This window comes from Eriocheir sinensis, chromosome 8 (assembly GCF_024679095.1).
Source record: "Eriocheir sinensis breed Jianghai 21 chromosome 8, ASM2467909v1, whole genome shotgun sequence".
Taxonomy (NCBI): domain Eukaryota; kingdom Metazoa; phylum Arthropoda; class Malacostraca; order Decapoda; family Varunidae; genus Eriocheir; species Eriocheir sinensis.
In genome coordinates this window covers 10359410-10385590 of record NC_066516.1, presented here as the reverse complement: position 1 = coordinate 10385590, position 26181 = coordinate 10359410, and the positions used below count along the sequence as shown (strand labels likewise).

The following is a 26181-nucleotide window of genomic DNA, read 5'->3' as shown; positions in this document are numbered from 1 at the left end:
GTGTGGTGGCTGTCTCGGTTCTAGTGGTGAGCTTTGGGAGGGTGAATAGGAGCGACAGCAGGAAGGGGAGCAGGAGGCCGCGGGTTGCTATGGAGGAAGCTCTTGCCGTGGTGCCCGTGGAGGTGGTTGAGCTGCCGGCGCCGTTGCTGGCTGTACTATGGGACTTGGCAGCTGCGTTCTCCTCTGTTGTGAGATATAGAGAGGGAAAGCCGTGTTGAGGGCGGGCGGTAAAGCAGGATACCCCGAGAAACAATTCGTACGTTATAACAATTAACAAATCTACCTTATACACCTTTACACTCCTACTGTCTTTCCTTTCTCCCCACTGTACCTTCTCTACTAATCCACTTCCACTTCTTGTAGGTATTGCAGCAAGATAACCCTATAAACACCTCGTACATCAGAGTAATTAACAAGCTACGTTCCTTTTGTCTTTCCTTTTTCCTCTACTGTACCTTTTCTACTAATCCACTCACTCCTCTTGTTATGCCTTTGATTAATACAAAATAAGCGTTACAGTCTGTATAGGGTTATGAGAGAGGGATGGTAGGGAGTGTATAGGTAATGCGTGGTGTGTAAGAAGATGGTCTGAAGAAATGGCGAGGGTGGCGATGAGGGTATGGTGAAAAAGACGCAGAGAAGGAGAGAGAACAGGACCTAATTCCCTTGTTTTCTGCCAGCTCTCTTTTTTGTACGTCTTTGTGTGCGAGTCCCTTTGTCATGTTCTGTGTCTGTCTGGCCTCTTATCTTTTCTTTCATTTTTTTCCCTTCTCTCTCTCTTTCATCTCTGACTTAATTTGTTTCCCTGTCTTTCTGTGTTTTGTCTGTTTTGGTCTGTTTCTGTATATTTCTATCTCTACCCGTCTATCTGGCCGCCTGTCTGTCCGTCTCTTCGTCTGTAATTTTCTATTTATCTGTCTGCCTTTCTCTCTCTATTTGTCTATCTTTCTACTTTCTCTCTGCTTTAATATTTCTTACTGTTAAGCTTTTACCAAGTTTCCTTTTTTCTTTTCATCCCTTCCTGCTCTGCTCTTTCACTTTCCATCGCCTTCTTGTCCTTTTCTCCTTCCTTTAACCCCTTCCGTCTCTCCTTCCTTCCCTTACTTTTTCTAAGTCTCCCTAACCAGCTGTTCTCCACTCTACCTTACAGCAACAATACACATATACCCCCAGTTTTCCTTCCTGTAGTCACACCTTCCTTTTCTCCTCCTCTCTCCCATTCTCTATCTCCTCGCCCGCTCATCCGGCTTACCCTCCTACTTTTCCTTCCTCTCCTTCCCGTTCTCTGTTTTCTCGCCTGCTCCTCCTGCTTACCCTCCTACCTTTTCTCCCCCTCCTTCTTGTCCTTTGTTTCCCCGCCTGCTCCTCCTGCTTACCCTCCTACCTTTTCTTCCCCTCCTTCTTGTCCTTTGTTTCCCCGCCTGCTCCTCCGCCTTACCCGGTATCACGTGCACCATGACGGAGGCCGGCAGAAACTTGGTGGGCCAGCACGTGTAGTTGCCGGAGTCGTTGACAGAGGCGCCGTGCACGAGGAGCCTGCTGACGGTCTCATCCTCGAGGCTCGTGCTGATGTTGACGCGCCCTCCGTGCTTTAGGATCTCCGTGTCGCGATACCAGTAGAGGAGTCCTGATGGGGAGTAAGAAAAAGGGGCGGTGAATGTAGAAGATGAGTTGTGGTTTATTTGTTATAGGTGTGATAATGGACTAAGAATCAGCTTTGGTGTGTTATTATGTGAAGGAAAGGCAGAGGAGGTTAGAAAGGCAGAATAAGGTGTAAGGTGAAGGATATACACATGGTTTCATTAGCTGCGTGGGTGACCTGGGGAGAGGTTCAAAGGGGATGGGAAGGGATGACACGCTTGCAGGCACTGATAAGATAAAGAGAAGGCAGCAGGGATGGGTGGCTGGCGAGGCTAGGGTTTGGAGAGGTGAGGGAAGGTCTGCGTGAAGCGAGAGGAGCAGCAAACGGGATAGAGGTGAGTCTGGCAAGAGGAAGATGATGAGTGACATATCAAAGGGTCGCGGCCTCCCAACAGGCCACCCGGAGGCGACCTTCCTGCTGCATCCTGGTCTTGTAGGCGAACATGTCGATGTCTCTGCCTTTAAATCGTACACGTGAACAAAACATATCTTCGGTGAAAGATCTATAAAGAAGAATAACCGCAACTATGTAAACAGCTCCGTTATTTTATGACAAAAGAGACAGGCCAAGGACAAAAAAACCAGCTGCTCTTACGAAGAGGAAACTGAAGAATACGTGATCAGTTTCACTTTAACTCCTCTTTACTTCATAAAAGGAAGAAATGCGAACTAATGCTGTTCTGTAGTCACCCAATGAAAAGGGTGTAAGAATGAAATGAGTAAGAGCCCATCCATTACCTGGGAACACAGGGCAAGTGTGACATCCGGTTTACCACACTTTACCCTCCCCAAGTTCCCATTTATCTGCTAGTCATAGAGGGAGAGGATGAACAGCTGGTTGAGCTGGGCGCCACCAGTCCCGATAATTTGCAGCTAAGCATGCTAGCAACTACACTACGGAGTTGGTTCTTTGTAAAACTAACCATAAATATTGTCCTGCTAGTTCTGTTATCAATTTCCCCGTACCTAATCACCAGGGCTGAAAAGCAGGTCAGAGTCAGCCAGTATCACCCAGTCATGTAACTAGTATTTGAAGAGAGCTGTTTTTGCAACGATGCGCAGTGTCTCAGAGCTATAAGCGAGTGACATGCTCCTTAGGTCCTGCTGGCAAGAATATTAAGCACCAGAGCGGCTCAACACCGAGAGAAAAATAACCTCATGGTAGTTTTAAGACCTCATCACTTCACAATACTAAATGGCCATCGCTCATTTTTATGTTGTACAATCTTCCAATGAGATCATCAAAAAGAAGGTATTGCGTTCCACTCGAGTCTTTATTGCTTCGCGATAGCAAGACAGATGGTGGGCAGAAGGTTATATTTGGGGAAGAGATCGATGAAGAGAACTCGATTAAGATAAACACTAAGAAGACAAGATATATTATAGACAACAAAGACGAAGGAGGAGCAGAGAAGAAGAAGAAGGAGGAGGAGGAGGAGGAGGAGGAGGAGGAGGAGGAGGAGGAGGAGGAGGAGGAGGAGGAGGAGGAGGAGGAGGAGGAGGAGGAGGAGGAGGAGGAGGAGGAGGAGGAGGATACACCCGCAAACAGATAAGTGTAAAGAATGTCATGAACTCGAAATGTGCCACAGAGATAGTACAAATAGACTGAGAGAGAGAGAGAGAGAGAGAGAGAGAGAGAGAGAGAGAGAGAGAGAGAGAGAGAGAGAGAGAGAGAGAGAGAGAGAGAGAGAGAGAGAGAGAGAGAGAGAGAGAGAGAGAGAGAGAGAGAGAGAGAGAGAGAGAGAGAGAGAGAGAGAGAGAGAGAGAGAGAAGAGGGATGAAGATGGACGACGTGGGATATTTATGTTCAAACTTTAGAGGTTGACAGACGAGCCTCGGAGGTGACGCTTTAGGCGACGAGGAGCCGGGCCGGACATTGCAGGTGAAGAGGGAGGCGAAAACAAAGAGGCGAGCTGAGGCGGCTATTCAGAGGTCGAGGAGTGGAGTGTTTGAAGTAGGGAGGTGGTGGGTGGAGTGGGGTGGACATAATGAAAATAGCAGAGTGAGAGAGGAGCATGCAAACTAGTGTGAGGAGGTGGTGTGTGGTTAGGTGGTGGCTGAATGGTTAGCGTGCTGGGCTCACATTCACCACGCCATGGACAACATCGGTTCGAATCCCCACACTACCACCTGGGATTTTTCAGTCACCGCCGAGTGGCCTACGGCTGGCCTAAGACTACCCACATGCTGTCCAGAAGACCTCCCATCAACCCGGACTCTAGAAGAAATCGTCCTGTGAATCAAGAATGAGTCCGGGGGGCAGCATAAGCCAAGCATAACTGGTGCCACTATAAAAAATTGCCTGCGCCACGACGGGCTTGGGCCGACCATCTGGCCCCTGAAGACGGCCTACCGGCGCTATAGGCGAGGATGTTAAAAAAAAAAAGATATAGATATATACAGAAAAATAGAGAAAGATAGAGAGGAGAAAGATATAGAAAGATACTGAAAGATATAGAATATGGGGGGCGGTGGGTTTTGGCGGACATATTGAAAGTAGCAGAAAGAAGTAGTAGGCAAAATAGCGGAGCAGGTGAGCAGGGAAAATTAGCAAAGATGTAAAAGGTTTGAATGTTGATGGTATTTAAGGATTAGAGGGATGAAGTAAGAGGGAAGTGTGTAGAGCTGAAAGAAAGATGAAACGATTGGAGAAGGGAAGGCAGAAAACACCGAAGAATGGGAGAGACACTTAACTTTAGAAATTGCAGAAACTGGAGAGAGAGAGAGAGAGAGAGAGAGAGAGAGAGAGAGAGAGAGAGAGAGAGAGAGAGAGAGAGAGAGAGAGAGAGAGAGAGAGAGAGAGAGAGAGAGAGAGAGAGAGAGAGAGAGAGAGAGAGAGAGAGAGAGAGAGAGAGAGAGAGAGAGAGAGAACACTGATCAGACTTACAAAACGGCTCAGGAGATGGAGGAAAGCGATGTAATGAAGAATTATGTTTTGAAACACTAGAATAAATCATTTAAAGGAAGAGGAAGTGATGGAAATAGAAGCTCGGTAGAATAGCATGACAAAAACGTTGAAGAAAACAGCATTATTTAATTGATTTTTCCTCCTCTTAACACATGAAGTTTATAATCATTAAAAACATAAGCGTTTGAATATTTGAACGGACGTAGGCTTCATGATTTTGCAGCAAATGATTAAGATAAAATAAATGCTCAAATTCACATTAATTCCAAAGCAATGATTCCAGTTTTATCTTTTTTTTTTCCAATGATTAACTCCCGCAGCCGCAGAATAAAAAAAAAATAATTACACTAAAAAATATCTTTCATTGCCTGAGTGAAGCGTTTGGAGGTCAACAATTATTCTTTTTATAAAATTGTTCAAGTGAAACCATTTATTTTTTACAGAATACGTAAAATGATTTGTGGGTTTCAGTTTTCTCTTGAACCACATAAATGTTTGTCGGCATAATAGGTCGAGTTGAGCAAACCGTTTGTTAGGACGACTGGCCGAAGCCACCGTCGTTTTTTTGTTTCTCGCTGCTCCGGCTGGCAGTTGTTATAGCTGTCAGGCTCCTTCCACGACTCAAGGAGAGGTTGTTTGTGTTTGTTTTCTTGCATGTTGCACGGTCAACAATTGTGTTTTCAATGCTGTTCTTCCTAACTAAAACGTATCATATAAGTTTTTTTTTTTATCTTCGTCAGTGAAGGTTATCGACAAAATAATATTCCAAAAATTCTAGAGCTGCTATAACGTCAAACTTTCCACGTAAGCTTTGCTCTTACCCTTTGCGATGGTGAGATTCCATTATATATCTGTTCTGACTTGTTCCGGTTGTTCTTTGTCTGAGAAAGGGTGGGATTTGTCCAAGGGTTCCGTTATCCCTTTACCACATCGTGGAGCAAGAAAAGGATAGCTCAGGGACACACAGCAGAGGAGTTTTTTGTTCGCTGTCTTTCCCTGAAGAGCAAAGGCTGAACGATCCGGACAGAGGATGAAAGTCACTACTTACATATGACAATTATCTAAAAGAGAGCAGTACGGATAAAATGTAAGTATCCTAAAATGAATTATGTTGCTGCACGTGCCATCAGTACCCGGCCGGCTGATCAGGCCAGTAAATCAGCAGCTGTTAATTAGACGAGCTAACGCGGGGCCCAGAAGTTGACTCCAGCCTGGTGGCTTTATTTAAATGAGGCGGGTCGTTACGTTGTTAATTAACCAGATTAACTGTGCAATTATTTTGTCGAATCCAATGTTACTAAGAGATAAATTAGTCCCACCCGCTGTGCCGGCCGCATAAGTGAGTCTTGCGTCGTGTGGCTCACTAATACTCTGTGGCCATACTGTTACTTTAATTCATTGCTGTAGAAGTTCTACATAAAGTTAATTTAACCTCATCACTTTCTTTAGGGGCGTGGGAGAGAGGCACGGACAGATGAGGCCATACACTGCTAATTTTCAGTACGTAAGTGGGACGCACATTATGTCAGAGGGGGTCTGCCCATCAAACCCACATACAACACCCCCTTGCCACACCCACATCATCCCCACGCCCGCAGTGAAAAATATATTTTTTATTAAAGCCTCTGCACTCCGTCCTCGCGCGCATCTTAGCCTCGTTCCCTGCAGACCGCCTTCCCTGATCAGCGCCGCGCGGGGGATCCCAGGCAATGAAGCATTTCCTAGCCGCCGCCTCGTCCGGGTCTTATGAAAGCGAGCGCCGTGCAGCTCGCGGATCCGCGCTGTGAAGACAGCCGTGAGTAAGCCCGCGAAGAGTCTTATTTGGGAGCGTATGCCTCGCAGACTCCAACAAGCCATGTTCTTTTAGACACGTGTCTCTTTCTTTTGGGGCTCTGTATGTTTTGACAATTTTTTGGTCCTTTTCATCTTATCTGCCAAGCTGCCTTCTGCATATTTATATTTGTTGGAAAAATATTTGCAAGCCACAGCATCTGCTTATAAAAGAACGAGGATCAGGGAGATGCTTCCATTACAATGGAAGCATTTATGTTTTAAGATATCAATCTGGATGACCGTTTCATTTATATTTTGTTTAGCTTGCCAATGATTTCAGTGTTGTGTGCCGCCTAGTATTTATAAATGACCTATGCGACCTTTTCAAACAGCGTTTCGTAATTCATTTCCTCAGGCCAAAAGTTAATAACAGATGCTGAAAGATTCCCTTTAAAAGCTAGTCTGAAACACACTCGCCCACACCCCTAAACACACACACACACACACACACACACACACACACACACACACACACACACACACACAGTCATAGTCAGTCCTACCCAAAGATCGGTACTACGAGCTCTGTGCTCTTCCGTAGGGGAACGGCTGGCTGTCTCGAGCGAGACCCGCAGCAGACCAAGAGGTGAGGTGAATTACACACACCACACACACACACACACACACACACACACACACACACACACACACACACACACACACACACACAGAGAGAGAGAGAGAGAGAGAGAGAGAGAGAGAGAGAGAGAGAGAGAGAGAGTCAATGTGAAGAAGGATATTTATTTAGATAGAGGCAGATAAATAAATTCTGGATGATGAATAAGATAATATACAGGTTAATGGATCCAGCTTTAAGGTATAAAATGAATCAGGTAAAATAATCGGATTAAGATGTTGCATTGATAACCAGTCACAAGAGTTTCCAGGAAGGGGTATCAAGGGAGAAATGGGAGAGTCAGTAGGGGACATAGAGGGGGGGGGGGACTTCTCGTGACTATGGCAACAGCAACTGTTTGTGGGGATAGAGAGATATTATGTAACCTTGTGTAGAAACGGCAAACGAAAGACGTAAGTTTAGGGACGACAATTGTGAAGGTAAACATATTGTCCACCTGTATCATCGTCACGTCTTTTCCTTGGTTGGCGCGGTCCCTACTTTTCGTGCACGACTAGTAATTAAGCTTTCTCTCTCATTTGCGTCACTTTGATTGGTGGTGGTGCTACTCGTCAACAACTTTCCTTTGTTGAAGCGGTTCTTAATTTTCTGCTTGTCTAGTGCTAAAGTTTTCTCCCACTGGTTATCGTCTCGGTTGCTTGGTGGTGCTACTGCTCACCAACAAGTTTCAATGCAAGGAAATATAAGTCATAACAGCAAAGACGATAACACACCTTTCCTCTCCTAAACAGTAACACATAATAATTCTTTTCTTTCTCGCTTATTTATCTATCATGTTTCCTGGTGACCGATTATTTTCTCATCACAAATACCCTTTAATAATGCATGGGTTTAACATAGTGATTGATGTTGATGAAAGTGAGCTGCAGACGGCCGTTATTCTCATCTCGCTAACCTTGAGAGGCTTGATGTGAGGCGGACTAATGATTCCACACGACGACTCCGACAGGCAATAAGGGAAATTAGGAATAAATGAATGAATTAATAAATGAATGATTAAGCCGGTGAATGAATAAGTAGCTGAGGAATAGTATGAATGAATTTTGGCTGTTGAATAGAGGGAGAAGGCAAAAAATAGGCGTTTGTGAGGGTGTGCGGGAGGGGGGAGGGGAACTATTTTTACCTGGGGGCTGGGAGGCGATGGACGTGCTGCAGGTGAGCTGGATGGTGCTGCCCGCCCTCACGTAGCGCTGGTCCGAGCCTTCCATCAGGGTGGCGGCCTCTGGGGGCGGGGAAAGGCATAGAAAAGGTAAGATAGTGAGGAAGGGACGTAGGCGGTAGGGAGAGGAAGAGCAACGGTAAGATAGTGAAGAAGGGATGAAAGCGGCGTGGAAAGGAATAACAACGGTAAGGTAGTGAAGAAGGGATGAAGGCGGGAGGGTATTAGAGGTTGTGTTTCATAAGATACGAGTACACGGAACACAATATTAACACAAGCACATAACTGAAACACACACACACACACACACACACACACACACACACACACACACACACACACACACACACACACACACACACACACACACACACACACACACACACACACACACACACACACACACACACACACTCTATCTTTCTATCTGTCTATCAATCAATCACACTCACCTAGAACGTTGAGGGTAAACAGCATGGATATCCTCGGGTCAGTGTTCACCTGGCACTGGTAGTCGCCCGTGTCGCGCACCTGGCTGAACCTGGCGGGGGTGGGAGGAACCATCGTGAATATTAGAAGGAGGGCGAGGTAGGAGGAGGAGGAGGAGGAGGAAGGGGAAGAGGAAAAGAAAGAGAAAGAGAAAGAGAAAGAGAGGAAGAGGAAGAGGAAGAGGAGGAGGAGGAGGAGGAGGAGGAGGAGGAGGAGGAGGAGGAGGAGAAGGAGGAGGAGGAGAAACAGAACGTAAAACCAATATTATAGTATTGTCAAAGTATACCATTAGGTGCTGGCAATCATCATGTGTATGAAGATACCCTAAACTTAACCTAACCTAACCTAACCTAACTAAACCCCAAACAGTTACTATAGGTCTTGATAAAGAAAATTCATGTATACAGATTGAGGTCATTATTTGTTGATACATACCATACGGTGCTGGCTATCATGTGTTTGAAGGTACTCTAAACTTAACCTAACCTAACAAAATCCCAAATAGTTACTATACATCTCGACTCAGAAAATTCATTCTTGCTTCCTCACAACTGAGACTTTTTATACAATGAAGTGAGGTTATTATTTGTTGATTTATACCATAAGTTGCTGACTTTCATGTATTTGAATATTTTTTATTCTTCCAAATTCGCGTCTCTCTACCAACGAACTATTTATATAATCTTGAACTGAATTTACCAGCGCTTTGTTCCGTCATATTTCTGTGCTCTACTTCCCTTTTCATAGTATTTTCTTTTTCTTCCTTTTTGTTCCGGCTTACCTATTCAATTCTTTTCGAAATCTGTTTTTTTTTTATTCGTTTTAGCAGTGTTTCGCTCTCCTTTAGTTCCACCTCCCTGTTGTTGCAAGTGTAGTGGACCTTGCCTGCCTCTGTCCCTCCCAGTCAGAGAGCTCCCCTGAGAATACGCGGCCACACGCAGACTGGCAGCCCCAGATAGCCTCAAGAACAGACACAGGAGGCACCGGGTCGCTGGATTACATTCCCGAGTGTCCCCAAGACGGCGGTAGGGGGGCAGATGTGGCACAGGCAAGGCAAAGAGTGTGTGGGTCAAAGTGCAAGAAGTGGTGTTGTCGAGTCATTCCGGATGGAGAGGCTGGATGCCGTTCTTATTCAGCTATTTCTTATGTTGTTAGTTTTATCACGGTACTTCCAGTATTGGATTTTTAGTTTGTAAAAAAAAGCATTAACTCAAACCCTTCCGGCCAGCAACGAAGCTAACCGTGCAGTTGAGGTGTCCGCCGAGTCCACGAGTGATGCATATTTACAATTAGATTTTTTTGTTTTCCCAGCTTGATTCAATCTGATCTAACCTTATTAAGTGCTCGGTCTAATCTACTCTACCTTGATAAGCTGTAATTGAATCAGAACTGATTTCCGCCGCCATCGCGTTACCTGGCGCCGAGAAGACACTCAGGTGGCGTGCAGCGGGAAATTGTTTCTGGAGTGGCGGTGCTTCACGTCATGCGGGCAGAGCAATCAGAAGCCTTGCGGGGCGTCTGGTTCTCAGTGGCAGTGGACGCCTCTTGGATTAAGGTTGTTGCCCTATCGTGTCCTTCCGTGACGCGGCGAGCCCATGTGTGTTGGAGGCCCTCGAGGCTTGCAACGACGCCAAAGTTGTACATAGTTTCGCCGCGTGGTATTTACCGATACGCCGGGAATTCAAAGCTTTACGGGTGTGATATCCACTGAAGGGGTGTTTCGGAACTCCTTGGAAGTAGAAAACTCCTCTAAAGAAGGAAATATGGGACGAGTAAACTTCCGGCAAGGCGAGGATGGAAGTATTCGGGGGAAAAAGTTTGAACATCTTATTTATTTTTTTGTGACTTTCAAATGGAAATCTGAAAAAAACTCCGAAGCTTGTCGTCCCGTCTCTTTCCACTCCCCGCCCTCCCCGCACGTCCTCCCTGTGTTTGTTTCCACGCCTATAAGACTCGTTGTATTCTGGACCTTATTTGTATTCCGAAAGTTTGTTCTGCTGATTTTTACATAATCTCTTTTTTTCAACATTTTTGGAGCCTATACATGTTGTTAAAAGCCCAAATGTAATTATACAATACATAGTCATATTTTATACATCTGTTATGGGTGCGTGGAGACATGATCGAGGTTTATAAATGGATGAAGGGCTTTAATAAGGGGGATATTAATAAGGTTATGTCGGTAAGACACGTAGGGTTGGACACGTGGTAATGGGTTTAAACTGGATAAATTCAGATTCAACAGGGACATAGGCAAAAATTGGTAGATGAGTGGAACAGGCTGAGCAGTCATGTGGTGAGTGCCAATACAATCGTGACATTAAAAAATAGATTAGATAAATTCATGGACAGTGATATTAGGTGGGGTTAGATTTACGGGAGCTTAGGTTTAAAGGAGCTGCCTTGTACAGGCTTGTCGGCCTCTTGCAGACTCCTACGTTCTTATGTTCTTATTTTCTTATGTTAATAGGTTCCTCTATCTTCACTAAAAGAAATATGGTAATAATTTACAAAAGAATAAGGACTTTCTTATAAATAAATATTTCTTCCTAAACTTGGTATGAAAATCAGGACAGACCTGTTCATTCATATTTTTCCCTCGCACTTCCCTCTTCTAATGGGATTTTGGAGGCGGCATTCAAATCGAATTAGTGTCAAATGCTCGACGGCGAGAGCTCAATCTGCTGGAGAACAGAGGTAGAGAGGCCATTTCTGGGTGCTGGAAACAGGCAATTTTCAGCCTAACCTCTGTCTAGTGCTCGTCCCTGCTACTCCTGCACATCCCGAGCTCTCTTACTGTTCTCTGTATTTTCTCTTCTCAACCACGTTTTCCTGAATCTTCCTTCACGATTTGTTCTCTCTTTATCACCATACTCCAGCTGTCCTCTTCTTTCACGGTTTCATTTTTTTCTCATTTTGTGTCCTCCCTTTTTCTGTTCTCACTTTCATTCCTTTCCCTGTTCACGTCATATATCTTTTTTTCTATTTGTCTTCCTTTCTCCGTCATCACATTTTTATCATTAGACCAATCCTTCCGTTCCTGTATAACTTTGTTCCCTAGTTTTTATTTGATCTTCACCCTTTGCTCTTTGGTCAAATGTTTATTCTTGTTTAGATCAACCCTACCTCCGCGCCCTGCAAGCTCCGTCGCCCTCCACACTAAACACTTCAACATTTCTTATTCCTCGCTATATATATTTCCTTTTCCTTTCTTCAACCCTGCTCTCCTATTCGCCCCAGCTTTACCCTTTCCACGCTTCGCCTCGTCGCTTCCCGTCCTTTCCGCCGTTTTCTCCATGTCTAAATACGCCACTCCGCCGCCTTCCCCCCTTAAGGAGTCGGGGCGGGTTTATGCTCGGTCGGCTGAGGCACATGTGTCTCCCCTAATGTTGGGAAGCGTCCTGCGCCCTGCTTCATGGGGTGTGACCGAGGGCAAGGCGAGGAGAATAAGAAGTGCTGGGGAAAAAAAAACAGGATGAAAAAAGAAAAGTAAAAAAAAGGTAATTCCGCTTCCGTGAAAAAAATAGAGGAGTGAGAAAAGGAAATGTTATCCTCTCCAGTTCCTCTGAGATGGTATCGTCGCAAGACCGAAAAAATAACAGGATGGTTCTTTTCTCTTACAAGTGTTGTTTTACATTCTTATATTTATTACTATTTTTATGTTTAGCTTATTTGTATCTCGACCCCAGCGCCGCCATGTCTTTCGTTCGCTCTCATTTTTCTTCCTCGCCGTGAGAAGCTCGTAATGTTCCGTAAGTCTATTGTTGCTTCCATTCCTTTGTTGTGCTTTGTCTCCGTAGCTTTCTCCTCCTCGTTCGCTCCTCATCCTCCGCCGGCCCTCTCCCACTTCCTCATCCTCTCTGCTTCGTTTTCATTCCTGTGTGATGCACGTCTCTTCAATTATAAATTTATATATATGTTTTTTTTTCCATGAGTTTTATTCGTGTTATGTGATTTTCTTTTTCTTTACAAATTGGAGGAAGGGAAATTTTGTAGTATGTCTTTATTTCCTTGGCATAAATTTCCGTTACCTCTCCTGGTCTTTCCTTTTCCCTTTTCCCTACGTCATTTTGCATTCTCCTCTTTTATTCCCGGGCTGCATGATTGTCTCCATCTGTCCTTCATGCTGTCTTTGCGTTCAGGATTTTTCGTTCTGCCTGTTTGTTCTTTTATGTTGCAGTCTGTCTGTCTGTCCGTCTGTCACTATCACTACCGTCCGATCGACACATATACAGACAGACAAACAGAGGAACATACTCTTTTAGTCTTCTCCCACCTTAAACACACACACACACACACACACACACACACACACACACACACACACACACACACACACACATTCTTGGTGTTTTTATCTGGCGGTGAGTACCATTATTTTTGGTCTGGGATTCGTCGGAATACTTTGTGGAATTGTTGCACATACAATCCAATTTTTTTTTCAAATCTTATCACTGTCGATTTCTTGTTCTGCGGCCATAAATTTGTACTTGCCCTTATTAAAAAAAGAAGTATTTAGAGCAAGAGAATAGAAACAAAACATTACGAAGTGGGAATTTGTGTTGAGTTTGTGTGTGTGTTTGTGTTTGTGTGTGTGTGTGTGTGTGTGTGTGTGTGTGTGTGTGTGTGTGTGTGTGTGTGTTTAAAATCAAATGTCCATGAATCCGTGCAGCTTCTGATGGCGTGAAGGTGACCGCTGCACCGAGCCACTGGGCGAGGGGAAATTGGGTTCTCTCCATTGGCTTCAACTTTCAATTTAGTATTCATCCTCTTTTATATCACCTTTCTGAAATCCCTCCTCGTCTTGCGTCCTTTGAAGAGCCCCACTACCCCCCGAACCCGTGCCCGGCCCATCTCCTTTTCCAGGCTCTCTTATCAGCTCCTCCTCCGCCCAGTCCTCGCTCTCCTCCGCCTTACCTGATTTGTAGCGTCCAGTTCTCGGAGCGATCGGCGTGCAGTGCTAGGAACCGCTGATCAGAGGCGAAGGTGTGCACGCCGGATGTGAGCACGTGAAGGTCCCGTCGCCTGATCCACGACACCTGCACGGGAAGAGACGGAAGAAAGAATAAGTTTTAAGTCGATTGGACGGTCCACAGAAAGTCAAGGAGATGAATATGGCGTGAAAGAGGTATATGAGAACACAATGGGAAGCCCCTGCCTGGCTGATTCCCCTGGTAGCTTTTGCAGTCGTTCCACCCGCTATTAAGACCGTAAACCCCAAGAGCTTAAGTATTTCAAGGGTGCATGTTGGGTCCCCGTCGTACCCCGTGCATGGTGACACCCGAGAATCCGCCTCGTCCCCACCCTCGCCACGGCCGCCAACCTACACCCCCGGGGACACTAGGGAGCAGAACCGAGTGCCATTTTCCGCTTTGGTGCTCCAGAAAATCGCGATGGAGAATCCAGGGCGGCGTGGCGTAAAGGCGACCCTCCTTTCTTGCTGCAGCTCCTCTCTTACCACCACGCGACGACCGTTATACGACCACTGCACTACCACGGTTCCTCTCTCACCACCACCCCGCCCCTTACGACCACTACACTACCACTGCACTTCCACGGATTTCTCTCACCACCACGCCGCCCCTTACCACCACTACACGACCACTGCACTACCACGGTTCCTCTCTCACCACCACCCCGCCCCTTACGACCAGTACACTACCACTGCACTACCACGGTTCCTCTCTCACCTTATTACGCCCCTTACGACCACTACACTACCACTGCGCTACCACGGATATTTCTCACCACCACCCCGCCCCTTACGACCACTACACTACCACTGCACTACCACGGATCTCTCTCACCACCACGCCGCCCCTTACCATAACTACACGACCATTACACTACCACTGCGCTACCACGGATCTCTCTCACCACCACGCCGCCCCTTACCACCACTACACGACCACTACACTACCACTGCTCTACCACGGATCTCTCTCACCACCACTCCGCCCCTTACCACAACTATACGACCAGTACACTACCACTGCACTATCACGGTTCCTTCTTACCACCACGCCGCCCCTTACGACCATTACACTGCCACTGCACTACCACGGATCTCTCTCACCACCACTCCACCCCTTACCACCACTACACGACCAGTACACTACCACTGCACTACCACGGCTCCTCTCTTACCACCATGCCTCTCCTTAACCACCATTACACGACCATTACACTACCACTGCACTACTACGGCTTCTCTCTTACCACCACCCTGCCCTTCACCACCACTAAACGACCGTCATACTACCTCTGCTCTACCACTTCAATCACCACTACACTACCATTACAGCGCCACTACATTACCATACTCTACCATTACCACCACGTCACTCCTGCACCACTTCACAACCATTATGCTACCACTACACTATCAGTTCATTATCACTTCGTCACGACTACAGTTCCAATGCAATACCATTCACTACCATTACTTCTACCACCACCATTATTATTACACTTCAAAATGTGGATGTATCACTTGTAATACAAATTCAACATCCTAGTATTGGTCTGTTACTATTTATTACCTTGTCCATTAACCTCTGTCTGACTACTACTACTACTACTACTACTACTACTACTACTGCTACTGCTACTACTACTACTACTTCTACATTTCCTCTCGCATTATAACACGACCCACACCAACCTCCGTTTCTTTCTCATCATCACCACCGCCATCGCGACCACATTCATAAGTATATTTTTCTGCATGGCGTAATAAGGTTCACAACATTTTATATCTATCATTGGTTGAGTATTTCGTCCCTCAGAACTCTCACACTTTTCCTTTTCCCCTTTTGAACCATTTACGTGTCTCTTGTTGCATCAGTCTTTTTCCTCTCTTGTCACGTCTCTTTCGTAATGCTTCTTTATTTTTCGTTTTATTATTCTTTTGCTTTCGCTTTCTCTCTCTTACTCTTTCTCTTTCTATACGTTTTCGCTCGGGCCGCCGCTCCTTCACTGTTTCCTTCTCTCTCGTCGTCTCCTCTTACCTCTTCTTTTTCCTTTATCTAATCTCTTCTTTCTTCTTTTCTTTTCCTGCCGCCTCACATTCTCTTTTTACCATTACATTTCTCTTCTTACCAAATCTTGTCCTGTTCCAACTTTTTACCTGTGACCTTTCCTTTCCTTTCCTTTTATCTATTTCTTATACCGCCTTATTCCCTACGACCATTTTCATATGATTTTTTCTTCTTCACACTCTTTTATCTTCTTCCTTCCTTTTAGTTACCTTTCTACCATCCTTTTATTACCCTTCTATTCATTATTGTAAGACACCTACATATCATTGCCTTACATTATTTCACCTTTCCGTCTTTCCCTTTTCCACATTCCCTCTTCACCTTCCCATGTCTCTTTCCACCCTTTTCTGACACCACATCCCTTCTCTGTGTTCTCTCTGTGATACACAACATCTCCTCCTCCAACACATTCCCTTCTCACTCTCCTGTATCTCCTCTTCCACCCTTCTCTGATACCACATCCCTCACCTGCATTCTCTCAGTCACACACCAACTCCTCCTTCTCCACATTCCCTTTACACCCTCCCATATCTCCCTCCACCATTCCCTCTCCACACTTTACTAGCATCACATCCTCTCCCAACGCTCTCTGCCATACAACAACTCCTAAACACACTTTACACCTTCCCGTATCTTTCTGGCTCTCTCTTCCTCACCTTCTTATCTCCCAGCTGAGCGACACGGCAGTGGAGGTAGGCCGACTGTCCCTCCAGCGCCGTCACGTTGCGGGCGGGAGGCGGGAGGAAGTAGGGCTTGGTGTTGAAGTGTGGGATGCCCTGCTCCAGCGTGAAGCCTGGCGGGGGCGGGAAATGAAGGTAGGAAGACGTTAGGGCTTGAGATTGGTGTGTGTGTGTGTGGGTGGGTGAGAGAGAAAGAGAAGAGTGGAGAGAGAATGGAGGGTGGGGGGGGGGGTGAAGGAAGGGGGGAGGGGCCAGGAAGTGTTGGTTGTCTGTATAGAAACAAGGGTCTTTACACACGAAAAGGATCCCGCGTAACAAGTGGCTCGTGAACATGAGAAGAAACGTGAGGAGAGGCTCAGAAAAAGAACCATAATTAGTGACAACAAGAGTCAACAGCCAGCGGTTAAGAGTAAAGTATAAAAGCTAGAATATTATGTTATATTTTTCCGTCCTTAATTAATGCATAAAGACATAAATTATACCGTGAAAAATCTATGATATAGTTGTTTATATAACGGATGTATGTATGTATATATATATATATATATATATATATATATATATATATATATATATATATATATATATATATATATATATATATATATATATATATATTTGTAGATAAAATGAAATGAAAGAAAAAAGTTAGTCATATAAGAAGTCAGATATTTATCGTGAATGGCTACTGAATTTTGGATAGCTGGGTTATTCTGAAGGGAAGGGTTAACACTCACCTCCTGAGGCGTGGCCCACGACGGACAGCACGGAGAGAAGGGTGTCCAGGAGGAGCGCCGGCAGCCAGGGGGCGCCACGGAGCATAGCGGAAGGTGGGGCGCTGGGGGGTTTAGGGGGGGCTAAGGTGGGCGGTGAATAGACCTGTGTAACGAGGAGGGAGGTGCGGAGGCGCGTGGAGAAAAGAAAAAGCACGGGAGGCGGGTTGGAAAGAAAACACTGCTGATGGAGAAAGGTTGGAGAGCAATTTGTTAGCGGGAGAAGAATAGCCGAAGAAATAAAATTAAGATGGAAAGAAGGAGGCGAGGGTGAAAGGATGGAAGCCTGAGAATTGAAGCCACGAAATGAAATGAAAGAAAGACTGTCTGGGTCACCAAAGGAAAGCGTGGAACAGAACGATGCGCAAATTGAAACGAGAAAGATTGATAGTTAGTTAGATATATAGATAGATCGTTAGACAGATAGAAAGAGACAGAGATGAAACAACTAGTTTTTGACCAAACAAAGAAAGGAAAACACTGTAAAAGAACGAAACATGAGAAGACGAGCGAAAGAAGAGTCCAGGACGAAATACTTCAAGCACAACCTTAGAAAAAAGATAAAAGAAAACAAATCAATTTCTGGTTCAGTAAAATAGAAGAGAACAAAAAAACGAGGAGATAGAGATAGAGAGAGAGTGAGAAGATAAAAAGTGGACGGCCGAGGATAAGAGGAGGAAGAATGAGGGGATTATGGTCGGGGAGGGAAACTTGTGGAAGGGAAAAGGAAAAATCTTGGAGGCTTATTAGGAGCTTGTCGCGGCAAATGACGTTGGTGGAAAGGAGACGAAGGGACCGGAGGAGTTTGACGTTTGATGTTGCTGAAGTTGACGTCGTTTGTTCGTCGCTGTTTGTTGTTGCTGCTGCTGTTGTTCCTTATCGTACTGACGTCATTTGAGGTGGAGATGGTGGTGATTGTGGTTGGTGATGGTGTTTGGTTTATGTTATTCTTCTTCCCTTTGCAGTTTGTTTACGTGTTGATGCTTATAGTGTTTTTGCAGCTGCTGGTTTCAAGTTTTCTATATTGTAAAGGTAACGTTAAGACACCTACGCGTTACTCTCTCAACATGGATTTCACTGTTCTTTTCTTTTGTTGTTGTTTGTCTTTTGTTCTCACACACTACTCTACGGACACACCTCACGTAACGGCGCATACACTGTCTTTCTCCTTTCTTTCCTATTCCGTTACCTTTCTGCACTGCACTTGCCTGGCTCAATCGTCCTCGCGTTAGGGAGCTCCTGGTGGGCGGCTGTCTGGCTTATCTCAGTTCATTGCCAGGGATCATATGACGGAAGCCTGCCTGCCGTACGTCATTTCTGGGGAAGAGAAGAAGTTGATGGTAAAACATTGTTGCTAAAAGTCAAACACACACACACACACACACACACACACACACACACACACACACAGAACTCCCTCCACACCACCCACACACACGCAGAGAGAGAGAGAGAGAGAGAGAACACACACACACACACACACACACACACACACACACACACACACACACACACTGGTTCTGCCTTGTAATGGTGAAGAGCGGCCGTGATGTAGAGGAGACGTCAAGTTGCACTAATGAGGCTGGCATGTGTTAAACGAAGGGAGGAAACGCGGGGTGGCGGTGCAAGTGTCGACAGCAGAGAGGAGAGAGAAGTGCAACTGAAAGACGAACTGCGGAGTGTGTGACAGGAAACAAATAAAATAACTCAGGAGGAAGAGAGAGAGAGGTAGAAAATAACGGTGAGCGAAGGAGGGGAATAGAGAAAGGAAGAACATGCCGTGGGAAAGGAGGAATGGTTAGTTTTCTGCCAAGGAGCTCGCATGAGAGAGAGGAAAAATTGGAGCAATGAGGAAAGAACTTGAGGGACTGAGTCATGTAATAGGCTGAAGGACGGTTTGTTAGACGGGGGGTATAAAGATGGTATACAGGGTGTGTGTGTGATGTGTTTGTGGTGTGTTGTGGTGGTGCGGTGTGTTGTGGTAGGGTTGTGGTAATGTGGTGTGTCGTGGGTAGCGGTGTGGGGGTGTAGTTCTTTGTGGGTAACGTTGTGAGCTGTGAGTGAGTAGCTGAAAACACACACGGCGCTGGTTTTGTGAGGGCTTTATTGTTACCTGAGGTCGTGTGTTTGTGTGTATGTGTGTGTGTATGTTTGCGTGTATGTGTTATCTCCGGTGCTCTCTCTCGGCTGTGGTGTGTGGGTCATTTATTACGTACGGCGCAGGGAGAAACTGGGCGTCGTTTCGAGCCCGAATCTATTAAAAATGAAATGTGTTTCGAGAAAGGTCATAACTCCGTAAACTGGCGGCACTAAACGCTCTCGCCAATAACCTGTGCTGGGGAAGCCAATATTATATATATTTCCGTCAAGGTTATGAGCGCGGCAAACAAACATCCTCCGCCCCGAGTCGCCGGTCAAATCGAAGGAAGATGAAGGCAAGTGGAAATAATATTATATTCACTTTGGGACCGACCAGTAAATTAATATATAACGAGCTAGATGTTGAAAACTTGACGCAGTTATGTTTCTCAATTTTTTTTTTCAAGCATTTCTATATTGCCTTTTACGAACGATGGATTGTGGAAAATTGATATATCGTCACAGCGCTATTTGTTATTGCGTTGTGCTGTAATAAATGTCGTGGAAAGTAATTAAGAAGTGATCCCGAGACTTACCAATAGTTTTGTGAAGTATTTCGAGCGGCCACATCGACAGTCGTTGAGTTAAACTCTGTCACATGCGTAGGAAAGAAGTAAGTCATTGGGGGAGACTGTCACATTTGAAGGAAAAAAGTGTCATTGATGGAGACTGTCACATTTGAAGGAAAAAAAATGTCATTGATGGAGACTGTCACATTTGAAGGAAAAAAGTGTCATTGATGGAGACTGTCACATTTGAAGGAAAAAAAATGTCATTGATGGAGACTGTCACATTTGAAGGAAAAAAGTAAGTCATTGATGAAGACTGTCACATTTGAAGGAAAAAAGTAAGTCATTGATGAAGACTGTCACATTTGAAGGAAAAAAGTAAGTCATTGATGAAGACTTACGTTTGGAGGGAAAAGGAAGGCATTGGTTGAAAGTGTCACGTTTGTAAGAAAAAAGAAGGCAATTGTAGGAAATAAGTAAGGATTGGTGGAGACAGTCACATTTGAAGGGAAAAAGTAAGGCATTAATGAAGACTTACGTTTGCTGGAAAAAAGTAAGGCATTGGTGGACACTGTAAAAGTAAGGCATTGGTGGAGACTCCGGGATGTTTCCTTATTAATGGCGGCTTTATCGAAACTTATTAAACGTATGAATGAACTATTTCCTCTTCCGTCCAGAAACTTAAATTAAAGAGGCAACTTACATTCTTTCCTTCCTTACTCTCCTTCCTTTCTTCCTCTGTTTGCATGAATACTTACCGCCGTAACGCAGCCTTAGAGGCTAAACCTGTACAATAAATTCAGCACGCAATTCCAACGCCTAATCTCACTAAAGAGTTGTTTAACTTTTGCATAATTTTGGGTCTTATGTAAAATTTCACCCGGATCTGCTTTTCCGTAAGGAGCTTCGTCTTGGCTGCCACGCCGGTGACTTCAGTTAGCGTGTTGTAATTGGGAGAAAACTAGGATGGCATTAACTATCCGTATTCGATATATAAATGTACCTTTGCATATTGAGGCACAACGTATGGGTACTAAAGAGCGATATATTCACCGGTACCTGACTTTTTTTTTTAACAGGAAATCACTTATCAAGCAATGCTTCCCAGGAATAGCTAGATCGTTATAGGGAACAGGTGCAAGGTTACGAAATTGACATATGAGAAGGTGGTAAAAGAAAAGTGTTAACCGGACCCATTTAAAAAGTCTTGTTATACGTAGTTCTTTTTTTATGCCTCGCTGCGGGGTAGAATTACGTGCATAAAGTTGTGTTAGGAGTGTAATGTTGAAGTACATCTGGGCGGAAAGTTTTTTGTTCTAGTGGCTTAAAGTAGATGAGAGAGAGAGAGAGAGAGAGAGAGAGAGAGAGTTATTGAATTACCTAGTTTTGTTTGACATCGGTGAAATAACTCATTTTTATATTTATCTATCAGTTATAGCTATCTATCTATATCACTGTTTTTCAATCTAAATTTGCAGCTTTCACTCACTCACTCAGCCACTCAGTCACTCTCTCTCTCTCTCTCTCTCTCTCTCGTTTTCAAATATATTTCTAATACTTCAGATTATTTTTATTTTTATTCCTCTTATGAACGCTATCCTAATCGTATCATTTATTGTCTGTTATTACTTGTACTTTGTTCGGCCCCAGCTTGATGTAATTTTCTCTCTCTCTCTCTCTCTCTCTCTCTCTCTCTCTCTCTCTCTCTCTCTCTCTCTCTCTCTCTCTCTCTCTCTCTCTCTCTCTCTCTCTCTCTCTCTCTCTCTCTCTCTCTCTCTCTCTCTTTATCTCTTCTTTTTTTTAAAGTTTATCATTAAACTTTAATATCTCTTCCTCTTCCCAGTCTCTTTTATCCTTTCCTCATTCCCCATCGTTCTTTCCTCCTTCAATCTTGTTTTATCTATCTTTATCTCCCTCCTCCTTTTCCTCCTTTTCTTCCTTTCCTTTACCCTCCTCCTCCTTATTTCTTCCTCCTACTATTTCTTCGACATCTTTTTTCCTCCTCCTGTTCCTCCTCCTCTTTCTCCTCCTCCTCCTCTTTCTTCTCTTTATCCTTCTCCTTATTTCTTCCTTCCACTTTTTCTTCGACATCTTTTTTCTTTCTCCTCCTCCTCCTTTTCCACCTTCTCCCCCTTCCTCCTCCTCCTCCTCCTCCTCCTCCTCCTCCTCCTCATCCTCCTCCTCCTCTTCTTTCTCCTCCTCCTACTCCTCCTCCTCTTCCTCCTCTTCCTCCTCCTCCTCCTCCTCCTCCTCCTCCTCCTCCTCCTCCTCCTCCTCCTCCGTCATTTTCGCCTCACATTTCTTCCCGTTTAATTTTATGACAGTCTTCGTTTGTGCGTTTTCTCCTCCTTCCCATTCTTCTTCTTCCTTCCTCCTCCTCCCTCCCACTCAGCCCTGCCATTTTAGCTTCTCTCATTCCCTTTCTCACTCCTCCTCCTCCTCCATCCCTTTCGGTCTCTCTCTCCCTCCATCCCTCCCTCTCTCTCTCTCTTTCTCTCCTCTAGAGCTTATGATACGAGCTCTCTCTCTCTCTCTCTCTCTCTCTCTCTCTCTCTCTCTCTCTCTCTCTCTCTCTCTCTCTCTCTCTCTCTCTCTCTCTCTCTCTCTCTCTCTCTCTCTCTCTCTCTCTCTCTCTCTCTCTCTCTCTCTCTCTCTCTCTCTCTCTCTCTCTCTCTCTCTCTCTTCTTCACTTTTATTTATTTACTTTTCTCCTTTTTTTCTTTCTTTCTTTCCCTCACCCTCTCTCTATTTATCTATCTTTCACACACACACACACACACACTCACACACACACACACACACACACACACACACACACACACTCAACCTCCCTCCCCCACACCCACACTCAACCCTCCCCCCCTCCACATACACACATGCACGCACACACACACACGCAAATCCACAAACAAATTTTCCCTTCACTAATACAATTTGATAATCTTATTTCGAAGCTCAATATCCCGCGCCCCTCCGCCCGCTCCAAGTGACGAAAATAGAATAAAAGAATCAAAATAAACAGACTCTGATTTGATATACTTTTTTTTCTCTCTATTTGTATATGGGAAAAAAATGGAGAAAATGCAGTGTATATGGAGAGAGAGAGAGAGAGAGAGAGAGAGAGAGAGAGAGAGAGAGAGAGAGAGAGAGAGAGAGAGAGAGAGAGAGAGAGATTCGCCGCAGATCTTTAAAAGAGATGAAAATGAAAAAAAAGTGTTGAGATCTGACAGAAGGGAACGTAAGGGAAAAAAGACTCAGGACATGGAAGATAACGATAGGTTTGACGGAAGTGGTGGAGGTATTGATAAGGAGCTCCTCTGATGGTGTTGGAGTTGAAGGTGGTGATCGTTCTGGGGTGGTGGGGAAGAGATGATGGTGGTTGTATGTGGTGATTATCATGGTTGTGATGGTGGTGTTGCTGGTAAGTGTGATGGTGCTGGTAACAGTCCTAGTGGTAGTGAAAATGGTGATGGTGGTGGTTAATAAAATAAAATGCATCAGTTAGGAAATTTAAGATGATCAATGTTGTGATATATGTGACGATGTTGCAGCAAGAAAAATGACGTGAGAGAGAGAGAGAGAGAGAGAGAGAGAGAGAGAGAGAGAGAGAGAGAGAGAGAGAGAGAGAGAGAGAGAGAGAGAGAGAGAGAGAGAGAGAGAGAGAGAGAGAGAGAGAGAGAGAGAGAGAGAGAGAGAGAGAGAGGAGAAAATAAATAAAGGAAGGAAGAAATTAAGGAGTAAAGGAAGAAAGGAAGGAATAAAGAGAAAGTGAGAGCGAAAGAAAGAAAGGAAGAAAGAAAGAAGGAAAGAAAGAAAGAAAGAAAAAAGAGAGAGAGAGAGAGAGAGAGAGAGAGAGAGAGAGAGAGAGAGATCTTTTTTTATGTAGGAATGTATATTACTGTCTCTGCCCTCATCCCTCCTCATACGGTTTCAACATAAAAAGGCGGTAGTAAGGAAAGATGGAGTCTGTCTGTCTTGTCTGTCTGTCTGTTTGTCTGTCTGTCTGTTTGTCTGTCTGTCTGATTCCTATTAGTCTGATATGCGAACGAGGCATCCTTTAATACCTCTCTCTTCTTACTTCTCGTCTCTCAAATCACAATGCAATTCAAGCGTCTGACAAACACACTCCATCCATTTTTAAACAAGATTTCAACATGTCTGCAAATATTTTTTTTCGCCGCTGCATTCACTCCGTCCCCAGTAGCCAGGGAACATTATGAGCCTTGATGTATATATTTTTCTTTTCCTTTCGTGCTTTTATCCGCCGCCCTAACTTGATAGAGCGTCTCTCAGGAGCTGTTTGTCCTGAGTGACTGTGTTTACTTTCCGTGAGTAAATTCTGGAAACGAAGTGAGCAACGCAACCACTTATTTTCCTTCATTCATCTCGCTGGCTTGCATACACCCTTGCCTGTGTGTCGGTATATATCTCTCTCTCTCTCTCTCTCTCTCTCTCTCTCTCTCTCTCTCTCTCTCTCTTTGCTATCCATATATTTCAATTTTCTTAGTTTTCCTTCTATGTACCTTCTCCTATTATTTTCTCTACTTAGTTACTTTCATCCAGATTGCTCGCATACACCACAACCTGCGTTCCTATCTGCCTGTCTGTCTGTGTCTCTGTTTTTATCTGTTTCACGTCTTTTTCTCTTTACCATCCATACTTTTCTATTGCCTTCATTTTCTCTCTCTGTACCTTCTCCTTCACTACTATTTTCGCCCATGTTCTTCCACTCTCCCCACGTTCTCCTCTTCGTTTCCATACTCTTCAGCTTCCCACTCCCTACTTCTCTTCAGCCACTTTCCTTTTACTCTTCATCATCAGTTTTCCCCTCCACACTCTCCTGTACACTCATCCTTCCCCTTCGTCTCTCTTTTCAGTCCTCTTTACTCCCCTCTGCTCTCTACTCTCCCTGCACTTCAAGCACACCCCAGCACTCTCTCTGCCCCGGCACAGCTCACTCCCTCCCTCCCTCGCTTCACACACGCATCACCAAATCTGACACTAAACTAACCTAACAAACACCATCATTGCCAGGCATGACACGACACCAAATTTCGCCGTAACATGGGAATACCGCACACCTCACACACAGCACCGCGGCACCCCATCGCCAGGACGTTATTAGCACCTGGCGGCAATATGAAAGCGGTTCAGTGTTCCTGCAAAGTATGGAAGCATAATACACAGGGAAGACTAACCTTTAAATGCCCTAAACCCCAAATACTACATCATAGCCATCTCGCACATGACAGACGCTGATATGTCGTTTCACCGTGACCCACAACAATACTAAAGTGTGCCACAGTGTTTCTACAAAGTATGGAAGCATAATTCGGAAGGGAGACTGGCCCTGAAATGCCCTTCAACCCTGAATATTACATCATTTTAATTGGGCATATCACAAACTCCGGTAAATTGTATCGCCGCCACACACAACAGTTCTATAGCGTGTTAGAGTGTTTCAGCAAAGCACAGGAACATAACATAACATACGGGGCGGCGTAACACCCATATACTAAACAACACCGAACACTACGTCACGCCACGCTGCCACGTCGCAAACTCGAACAAATCATCTCGCCGCGACACGCCACCATGCCAATGCAACACGGCACTACTATGGTGTCTGGGCAATCAATCAACGGTGCCACATAGCATGTCTAACATTGCATAGGGCCGTGTTAGGGGTTATAGTATTGCCGCTGTATTTTGTCTTGGTGAGATATGAGGCGGTCTTTTTACTTTATTTGTTACAACCCTTAACGTGAACTGGTGTACGAGACACGGATTCAGACACCGCGAAAGCTATATTTAGGGGAGGCGGTAGCCTTATGGTTAGCGTTCCGTCACCGCTGGACGCGGGATAGTCCTGCCCGCCAACACAGCTGGGATTATTTAGTCACCGCCGAGTGGCCTAAGACTACCCACCTGCTGTTCTGAAAACCACCTATCAACCGGGACTTTAGATGCTCTCCCTAAAGAGAAGCTCAAAGATGAAATCCTGAGGGGCAGCATGAGCCAAACAAGATGGCGTCACTATAAACACCTGCCTGCGCTTTAACGGGCTTGGGCCAACCATCAGGCCCCACTAAGAAAGCCTACTGTCTCCAAAGGCCGAAACGTAAATAAAAAATATATTATTTTTTTCATCTTTGTTTCGTTTATTGATATTTAAGATTCAATATGTTTTTTTTTCTTGCATAATTCCTCTCATAGCTTTCATAATTCTTAGCTCATGCAAAACACACACATCAAGACGACCCGTATCTTTACAATGTATCGTCGCCCACTAAAGACTTGCAGAATGCCTGTCCTCAGCCATTCAAACCCGTATGCCGAGCCTCCCCAATTTTACTAATCAGCGACTAATAGA

At 44.9% G+C, this 26181-nt stretch overlaps 1 protein-coding gene across 1 annotated transcript in view; it reads right to left on the bottom strand.

Annotated features, from left to right (window-relative positions):
• Nucleotides 1–26181, bottom strand: part of LOC126995497 (zwei Ig domain protein zig-8-like) — a 64945-nt gene that overhangs the window by 1600 nt on the left and 37164 nt on the right. The window contains exons 2-8 of the mRNA XM_050855081.1: nt 17125–18477; nt 16364–16500; nt 13585–13706; nt 8631–8719; nt 8143–8241; nt 1439–1627; nt 1–183 (exon numbers count right to left, since the gene is read on the bottom strand). The exon at nt 1–183 is cut by the window's left edge and continues 1600 nt beyond it. Coding sequence (XP_050711038.1) covers nt 1–183; nt 1439–1627; nt 8143–8241; nt 8631–8719; nt 13585–13706; nt 16364–16500; nt 17125–17209 — 904 coding nt within the window. The 5' untranslated portion in view covers nt 17210–18477. The remainder of the gene's footprint in view (nt 184–1438; nt 1628–8142; nt 8242–8630; nt 8720–13584; nt 13707–16363; nt 16501–17124; nt 18478–26181) is intronic.